At 41.1% G+C, this 10,424-nt stretch overlaps 1 protein-coding gene across 3 annotated transcripts in view; it reads left to right on the forward strand.

Moving 5' to 3' along the window:
* LOC126334771 (probable multidrug resistance-associated protein lethal(2)03659) overlaps nucleotides 1-9,548 on the forward strand; it is a 257,707-nt gene extending 248,159 nt beyond the window's left edge. For all 3 annotated transcript variants that reach the window (XM_049997352.1, XM_049997353.1, XM_049997354.1), the window contains one exon: nucleotides 9,131-9,548. In XM_049997352.1, coding sequence (XP_049853309.1) covers nucleotides 9,131-9,157 — 27 coding nt within the window. In that variant the 3' untranslated portion in view covers nucleotides 9,158-9,548. The remainder of the gene's footprint in view (nucleotides 1-9,130) is intronic.
* Nucleotides 9,549-10,424: the final 876 nt, after the last annotated feature.

Below are 10,424 nucleotides of genomic sequence, written 5' to 3' on the forward strand. Positions count from 1 at the left end.
TTTTGAGCTTTTAAATGGCTCTTCAGTTTTTAATGTTGATGGAATAACATTGGATATAGTGGAAACATACAGAACATTAAAATACGATAGTGATTTTTCATCCTGCATAGTGCAGACTGTGGCTGCAAGAGACTGTTCACTCGACAACAACAACAACAACAACAACAACAAAGATGGCAGATCGCCTTACAGTTGCGAATGAGCAGAGGCTGCTTCATGACATTTTTTATTTTGTCTGGATGAATTGTGGCATACCTCCCCTTCACCATATACCACTTTCCTTGTACAAGAATGTACTAACTCAGCAATTAGTACGTTCTTGTACAGGGAAAGTGGTATATAGTGAAGGGGAGGAATGCCACAATTCATCCAGACAAAATAAAGAAATGTCTCACGAAACTAATGACCACAGGTTTGGTAAAGGATGCAGTAAAAACCGGTTGTCAATCTGCATCTTGCTGTCCTAAGAACATGGCAATTGTGCAGAAAATGTTCAGTCATAGCCCAGGGAAATAAACACATCTGGCAGCTCATGAGGGTGGACTCGCAAGGCATGCTGTTGCACAAAGAATTAAACTTTCGAACATGGAAATCTCTCTTAGTGGAGCAACTGACACCAGAAGACTGTGTTTGAAGAATGGAGTATGGGGAAGTTTGATGGGTTGGCATAAAGATTGGCCTCAATTGCTTCACAACATCCTCTGTAGTGATTAGGCCATATTCCATATGGGAGGTTTTGTCAATTGGGACAGTTGCCTTTACTGGTCAGCACAGAATCCTGGAATTACAGTGGAGAAGATGCATTCTCATATAAAAGTGACTGAGAAGTTAGTTAATTGTGAAGTGCAGTGTTACGTGTAGTGTAATGCTGTGTGCGAGTGATTGCCATTTGTAATTATCATCTCCGGCACAGCCTCTGACTTATGTTTCCCTATTTGTTTTTTATTTTCTGTTGTCTAATTTTCTAGAAAGAAGTCGTATGAGTTATGGTGTTTTTTTTATGTTGCAGTTAAGTAAATACAACTATTCCCGCAAAATTGGTGACCCCGATGTGATGTCAGACGGTAACTAACGTTAAATTCGACCACCACTGACGCTCTGTATTGTGCCGTGTCGCATTAAATATGAACATCCGCGTCAACCGCATTGCGTATCTCCCATGTTCCATTTCGCCCTAACTCACAATGGCAAACGAGCCACTACCAACATGGTGAAGTGAGCTTTCGTCTGGCCACACATGGACAAAGATTGCAAGCAATATGTGTGACAGTGTGTGGCCCGTCAATGGAATAATATTAGCCGGTGCATTAGGTTGGCACATTTATTCTTCCAAATCAGATATTTGATCATGTCCATCTAGACCTAGTAGGACCTCTTCCACCATTTGGAGGATACACCTACTGCCTTACAGCCAAAGATTTTTTTATATGCTGGCCCGAGGTGTTCCCAATTGCCAACGTCACCGCCGAAACTGTCGCGAATGCATTCTTCAGAGTGCCGTTACGAACCACAACAGACCAAGGAAGACAGTTTGAGTCGTATTTGTTCAAAGCACTCTTTATACTACTGGGTACAAGGTGCATTAGAACTACAGCTTACCACTTGTCAGCAAATGGTTTATTTGAATGCATGCACCGTCAACTGAAAGTGTAGCTTCAGCGTTAGACTCGCAGTGGAGGACAGAAACATTGTCCATTATCCTCCTGGGTAACCGCACGTCGCTGAAAGGCGACGTGAATGCCACGACTGCAGAACTTGTTTATGGCCAGTTTATAAGACTTCTTGGCGAGTTCTTTGCTAATGTGCGAGACAACGGCATTGACACTGCAGATTTTGTACAAAAGCTGCATATACATACATGGCAACTACAGCAAGGTATCAGCAGACCTGTCGCTCATTTATGTTTGACGAGCTGCGGGAATGCCAACATGTCTTCTTATGGCATGATGCAGTATGCAAGTCACTGCAGCCACTCTGCAATGGACCCTACAGTGTCATCAGTAGGGAGGCAAAGACAGTCAATGTTGATGTGGTGGGTACACCCATCAGTCTCCGTCGACAGGCTCGAACAAGCTTTCTGCGCTCCCTATGCTGGTACGGACGCATCTACTTGCACTAAGGACATGACCTATGCTCCAGCCACTCCACTGCACGTCATAGGTCAGCCTCAACAGATGTATGAGACTACCTCTAATGCACCATTGGAAGCCTGTGCATGACTCGTTGTAACCTGGTCTGGATGACATGTCTGTTTCAACAGAAAGTACTGTTGACACTAAGGGGGAGTGCTGAAGTGCAATGTTATGTGCAGTGTGTTGCTGCATGTGAGTGATTGCCATTTGTAATTATTATCTCTGGCACCATCTCTTACTTATGTTTCCTCATTTGTTTTTATGCTGTTCTGTTGTTTACTTTTCTAGTAAAGGAGTTGTGTGAGTTACAGTGTGTTTTTATCTTGCAATCAAGTAAATACAACTAGTCCTGCAACAACTGCTTCAAATGTCATCGGCCCATAGCTGCTACATTACACAATGAATGGGGAACACTGCCTTCAACTGCTTCAGGATTATGTTTGGCCCATGGTATCTGGATGGGAAAATATCAACAACATTATCTTCATGCAAGACGGTGCACTGCCTCACTTTGCAAGTGTCGTGCGCAACTGGTTGGGTGAGAAGTTTCCAGGATGTTGGCTGTGGAGATGTGGACCTCCTGAATGGCCTGCAAGAAGCCCGACCTGTCACCCTGTGACACTTTTTGATGGGACTCACAGAGGAGATGTACTGGGTGAAAACCTGTACATTGGACGAATTAGAAGCATGAATTTGGGAATTCTCAACAACATCCCAGACAACTTTCTCCAGAAAGCTGTGGATCCTATTCCAGGTCGTTTGAGGAGATAGGTCAATACCAGCACATCAAAGGGGAGAGGACAGAGGAGGATGCATGAGGCTCGGAGAAGGTAGCAGGATAGTGCAACACAGGCTTGTGAAGACACATGGCTTGGAGGCTACACAGAAAGATTAAAACAGTTGTGTGGGGAGTGGGGGAGAGATAGCTGGACAGTAATTGCAGCATAGTGGATGTATAATATGGCCACTTTCACATGTGTCCCTGCCTTTCATTTGGTAGGAAATGCCTGTGGCTTGACCACAGCATGAGTTCTTGAGTGGATTTATGAGACTTCTATTGCCCCTGGGTAGTCCTCAAGGGAATGACTCATGGTGTGCAGGACTGGAATAGATAGACAAGGATATCCTGTAGTTTGGGTATGTGGTGGAATGTTTCTTTGGGTGGTTTGGGTAGGATATTTCTCTTATCAGAGCATGATGGGAGATAGTCAAAGGCTCCAACACTATGATCATGAATCGTTGTCATGGTGGCTTAGGATCCCTGCCAACTTTGACACATCTGCTTACAAACATTAGGACCATGATCTCATAAGTCCAGTATGACCTTCAGCATATCCTCAAGGTGTTAGGTCCCTTCCAAAACCTGACACCTGAAATATTCTCCCCCCTCACACCAGCAACCTACCTTTCATCCACTCCCAAATTGCACAAACCCAACCACCTCAGGTCTACCTACTGATCATTCCGTTGTGGCTCCTTATGTAGGCTGAATCCATTACATGCCATCCCACATCCAAGACACTGTTCAGTTCCTTCACCACCTTTCCAAAGTGCCTTCCTTTATCAGTAGGGTCTTTGTTGGTAACTTTGAAAGTGATGTCCTCGTAGACCAACACCCCTAAGGTGATGGCCTTATAGCCATTGAACAAAACGATACCTGTTCCCAGTGTCATCCTGATAAATCCACCACCTCTTGCCTAATATTCCTGGCAAAACACATCATGACCCACAATTAAATCACATTTGAAGTCCAAATACATGATCAAATCCATGGTACTGCAATGGGTATTTGCATGGCACTATTCTATGCTATCTTATTTACGGGCGATCTGGAGGAATAGTGTTTATCCAGTCAACATTCAAAACTGTTCGTGAGATTCTGATCCATTGAGGACATTTTCATGATCCTGTTGGCAAGGATGGCCTTATTTTCTTTCCTTCATAACCTAAACACCTACTCCCAAACAGACAACACCTGGTAATTCACAACTCGACAACTAGTCGCCTTCCTAGACTTTGATCTCCAGCTCTCAGATGGCTCCATGCATACATCTACACTGAAGCACCAAAGAAACTGGTACAGGTGTACAGATTCGAATACAGAAATATGTAAACCTGCAAAATACGATGCTTCAGTCGGCAGCACCTATATATGCTTCAGTCGGCAGCACCTATATATGACAATAAGTGTCTGGTGCAGTTGTTAGATCAGTTACTCCTGCTACAATGGTAGGTTACCAAGATTTAAGCGAGTTTGAATGTGCTGTTAGTCAGTGTACGAGTAGTGGGACACAGCATCTCAGAGGTAGCGATGAAATGAGGATTTTCCCATATGACCATTTCATGAGTGTACCGTGAATATCAGGAACCCGGTAAAACATCAGATCTCGGACATCACTGCTGCCCGGAAAAAGATCCTGCGAGAACGGGACCAATTATGACTGAAGAGAATCATTCAATGTGACAGAAGTGCAACCCTTCTGCAAATTGCTGCCGATTTAAAAGTTTGGCCATCAACAAGTGTCATTGTGTGAACCATTTTATGGAACATAATCCATTTGGACAAGATGTGGTCAAAATTATTGCTTCACTGTTTCTTTGATGAATATCACCCCAGTATATGTAATTGATAAAGTGCAAAAGAATGGAAGTATTGATTACATCCTATGCCTATACTTTTTGTGCATATATAAATTAATAAAATAACATTTATGATGTTGCAGGTAAATGTAATGTAAGTAGTGTATGCATTGCTCAGGAGCACAAAAATATTTGCCACCGGGCAGTCAATCGTGCGACCTTTACATGCGAATCCGATCTCTTACCCCTGAGCCAAACATCAGTTCCTAAATACACTGTCACAGGGACAATTGATATGGTGCACATGGTGATAGATATGTATCAAAACTCCTTTTATTTCCTAAACGCTTGGCCATCAGAAGTTCCCAGTTGGGACGCTTTAATGTCTCACCACACCCTACATGTACCACGAATTAGGACGAATTTGGTGATGACAAGTAGGCATGAGTAACCTTTGCGAAAGTCTGAATGATTCAAAGATACTGACATTTTAATAAGACATAAGTGCTTACAGCAGCCTACTCACCACATTTCGAAATTTATCAAATGAGCTCACTTTTTTCACCATCTCTCCCTGTACAAGTACGGGATGTGTTCCTTGAAGCATTCTCAGTGGACTAGTTGTAAATCTGGTTCTCAGGTGAGGCCCCAGATGTTGTGAAAATTCCACAACATTTCATTGGTGCAACTGACCAGCATCTTCAGGTGCAGCAAACACACTGCCTCTTATATAACAGTCAGAGAAGAAACTGCACAGACATGAACACGCCAAATTTCAGAAATCCATAGTGCAGACCAGTAGCATGAGTGACAGCTATGTCACCTGTCGGATGATGAACATCTGTGCACTGCCATCAGCCACATCAGCACTCTCTGCCTTTAGCTGCCTGCCGAAATACATGTCCATGCCATCCTTGCCATTTGCAACCAAATTCCTACAGGCTGCAGGCTACCACCATCCTGCACAATGAAGAGGGGTGCTTAGGACATTTGTCCTCAGAGCATGAGCCATTTGGGGTGCAGATAGCTTATCTGATGAGTTATGCAATGTCTCTACCATACTCTCAGAGGATGGATATTCTGAACAAGAGATTGATCCTGACTTACGATGCCTAGCCCATGTTAGACAAAGTGAGGAGCTGAAAGTAAGTTAAGAACAAAGATGGATGGTTGTCTTGCCACACATTGGTGGTGTTTCTTTGAAAATGAGAGGATTATTGGATAAATGTAAAGTTAAATGCATAGTTTGCCTACCAACAAAACTCGGAGCTCCTTTATGCAGAGTGGAAGGTGATCTTGGTTTAAGAATCATCTATAATATTCACTGTAGCTGCAGGATGTTATACAACGCACCAATTTGCCCCATCGATATGGATAGATATGTCGAACATAGACGACACGTACTTCTGAACTGCCAGAGAAATCTGCAGTGGCCAAGCATTACCTCAGGACATTGTATGGCGTATAAAAAGCACCAAATCCTGTTGTTGACATGTCTGTACTGGGAAAGCGTTATTAAGGAAGTGGCGGAAATTTGTAGCTAAACTAATTTGCATGAAAGTGACACAGGATACCAACTCATCATGGCATAGGATTCAGTGTCGGCAATGTTAAAATCACAGCGAAAAAGAACCACCACCTTCCAACAGAGGGTGCTGGGGTGGCTGATGGCAGCACACAGTATTATTGACAGCCGTCCGACAGGTGGTGTAGCTATCGCTCATGCTACTGATCTGCATATCTGTGTTACTGGTTACTGAAACTTGGTGCACCCATGCATGCACAGTTTCTTCTCTGACTATCATAAATAGGAGACTTTGGCCACAGCCTGAGCAATGTGTCTGCTGCATGAAACATCATGGAATTTCCGCGACATCATCAGGCATCTTACCTGTGAACCATATTTACTACCAGTCCAGTGGGAAAACCACAAGCAAAACATTCTATACCTCTATGAGGAGGAGATGGTGAAAGAAGTAAGTTTCATAAACTTTGAAATAAGAAAATCAGACTGATGTGTGCATTTATGTTCTTTTGAAGAAATTTTCAAATTATTCCAACTTTCGTGAAGGTGATGCACTCTGCAGCCACCAACAGAATTAAAAATAAAGCCAACCACATACTGGTAAGAGAGAGAGAGGGTTCATCAAACTCAGTTGGACTGAACTACATATCCAGAGATCTACTGGCCCTTCATCTGAATATTTCATCAAAACTTTCAGAAGATTTTTGTGGGTGGGTTCAGAGCACCATGTGAGCAATTCACTGAGTTAAGCTTGATAATGTACTTAGTGTAAAAACGGGTAAAAGAGGTAATGCTTACTTAGTCATTTTTTTGGATATTTTTTAAGGTTAGCATTAGTGTGGTAAAGATGAGTGGTCTTGCATATGTAACCATTAGTATGTTGTCTCTTCACATCCCTCTTAACGTCTTCACACTGAACTATCAGCCATTACATAACATTCCAGTATGCTGGAGCCATACACATGATTACTAAACTAACTAGTGCATGGAAAGGCAGCTGATGAAACGTGTATCTGATGTGACTGGTGTTTACTGCTGTATGATAGGAACACTTGGTGAATGAGTGGTAACATGGATAAGTGGAGCAGAAAATCTTTTGTAGCCTTTTGTTATAGTAAGACAAGGACTTCTTGTCTGAATAACTTACTTATTTTTATTTTTTGATTGTGTGCAGTTTATGTAGGATTAACGCAGAGCCAGATGATGGGAGCCTGATTCCAGAAATGTGTTGCTGAGGATTATGTTCCAAATGGTAGTGGTTGTATGCTAAAGTTACTATAATGATTGTCACAACAGGTATCTCCAGTACTTAATGCGGACACTATTAGAATTACTCTGCTAACGTTTCCCACTGCCTTGCCTTACCTTTCCACTCTCTTCTTCTGTCATTGGCTACACCATTCCTTCCCAGTCCAGATCATGTACAGCCTTCGCATGCCAATCTTTCTTTCCCTTACCCCTCCCCCCATGCAGACTCTCTCTCTCTTTGCATTTCACACTGGGTATGTCCTTCCATGGGAATAATGGTGGCCCCTGAATATGATGTAACCTACGATACAAAGGTGGTCATCATCAATCCTGATAGATGTTTGTGCATGGCAAATTTATATTGTTAGAAGTGTTATAACTATGCTGAGCCTACATTATTACCCATAATGTGCTGATGATAGCTGCACTGTTAACTGAAATCAAGATTTGCAGTAAAATACAGATGACATTACAACCGATCCTTATCCCACTCCTGTTCTTAATTTTGTGTGTGTGTGTGTGTGTGTGTGTGTGTGTGTGTGTGTGCTGTGCACCACACATCAATGTGCTAAAGATGAGTTAGTTCATTTACTTTATTTTACGTAATGGTATTTCCAGGAGTTAACATAGTTTTTGTAAATTATTGAGACTAACTTTTAGTAAACAGTTGTTCATTAAAAGTGCCCCTGTGACTTGTCACTTGTTCTATTGACTGCAAACAGAATTCAGTGTAAAACTATAGCAGATATGAACTGTTTACGGTAGCTTCCTGTGTCTGACAAATCATGTGGATCGGTTTTTGCACTTACAGTGTGTAAGTATTACTTGAAATTGATTTTTCAGTGACTATTTCAGAAGACATTTTCAGGCATGATTCATATCTTTCTTTTTCAGTATCATTCTCTGTTTAAGTTTTAGTACAGCAATAGCACCAGAATCTGACCAAAGGTTGATATTACTGCAGTTACAGTGGATTAATGTGTGTTCACAATTCTTTGTGAAAATGCTTCCGCCTTCCTAGTAGAAACCACCTGACTTCAGAGAGAGAGTCATATTATCTGGTCTCAATGGTTGTAGAAGTATACAGTGCCCCAGTAAAGAGAGAAATTTGACTACGTGGCTTCTCTCCAGTGTCCTACAAGTGCGAAACTTATGAAAAATTTTATTTGCTTATTAGTAAAGAGTCAAGACACAATAGAAACAATTGTAAACTGTAAACAAACTTGGACAGCATTTTTCAGACTGCAGATATTCTTTGTTCTTGGAGTATCCAATATTTGGTGGGTTACGTCTATATAATGCCAAATGTGGAGCTCCACTGCCAACATATTGACAGAGAGGACATTGTTGCAGTATGATTGTGGTACTGTCTTCAAACAAAAACATGCATACCTAGCTGTGATAAATCATTTGAGAATGAAGAAAGGAGAAATTAGTGTCTTTCACAAAAGCAGCCACAGAAATTAAAATTAGTAATCTTAACTATAAGTATGACTTAGGGTACAAAATGCAGGCAAAAATGTTAGTTTTTCAAAGAAAAAAATTCTTGCTTCATTAGTGAGTGTGTGGGGGAGTGACCCACCCTATTCTGGTGAATAGGGGTTTTTCTAAAAGTTCCTAACAAAACTGTCTGTTTTTTTTTCAGAGCTACAGATCACAAGGAAAAAGCTGAATATATAAACTGGTATTAATAATGGAATAGATGCTGTTACATTCCGTCAGTTGTGATCTGAAGCCATGTTTGATTGGTGTTACTTAACACAGAACCAGCAAAGTTCTGTTGAAATCTTCCTAGTCAAGATACATATAGAAAGGAAAACAAAGTGAATTTACTGTGACAGTTTACTTACGTGTCCCACAGATCTCAGGGATTTTCAGTATTTATAAGAACTGAAAAACTCAGTATATGTTTTGTATGTGTAATGTATAAATTATAAAAACATTTTATAATGTGAATATGTGAAGTGTGATTCATTGTATGTAAATATGTATTATGTTTATAAAGAGTGGTCATGCTCTCTTGTACTTAAAGTACCTTGCACAAAATAAACAACTTTTTGATACTTCATTGACTTTTTCTTCTCCCTAACCATGTGGTATTTAAGGCCTAATGCCTGTAATTGTGATTCTATATGTTAAAAGCCAATAACGTTTTTAAGTCCCAGAAGTCTTATTATCTTATATGGTACTATAGAACTATGGCAGTACAATCTTCCTTTGTTGTGTAATTCATTGTAAACATGTTCCGCTATGCATAATGCATTAACAGTTCACACATCATGAAAACATAGCTCCATGATCACTAGTTTGTATCATATCTTGCGCCCATTGTAAAAAAAAAAATAACATAAAACTGCGTGCTACAGAGAGGAAACATGAAAGGTAGGCAGGTGTAGCCCTACTGTATAGTGTTGCACAAATAGTAAAATTAACCAGCATTAAGGTAGTAGTAGAAACCATAATCGGAATTTAATTCTACTGAAACTTGATGTAAATTTGTCACTCTTTATCACACACTTGTTGTTGTTGTTGTTGTTGTTGTTGTGTTGGTGGTCTTCAGTCCAGAGACTGGTTTGATGCAGCTCTCCATGCTACTGTATCCTGTGCAAGTTTCTTCATTCTGCCTCTGGTTAGTGTATTCATCTCTTGGTATCCCTCTACGATTTTTACCCTCCATGCTGCCCTCCAATACAAAATTGCTGATCCCTTGACGCCTCAGAACATGTCCTACCAACCGATCCCTTCTTCTGGTCGAGCTGTGCCACAAACTTCTCTTCTCCCCAATCCTATTCAATACTTCCTCATTAGTTATGTGATCTACCCATCTAATCTTCAGCATTCTTCTGTAGCACCACATTTCGAAAGCTTCTATTCTCTTCTTGTCCAAACTAGTTATCGTCCATGTTTCACTTCCATACATGGGTTCACTCCACACAAAT

Source organism: Schistocerca gregaria, chromosome 2, assembly GCF_023897955.1.
Source record: "Schistocerca gregaria isolate iqSchGreg1 chromosome 2, iqSchGreg1.2, whole genome shotgun sequence".
Classification (NCBI taxonomy): Eukaryota; Metazoa; Arthropoda; class Insecta; order Orthoptera; family Acrididae; genus Schistocerca; species Schistocerca gregaria.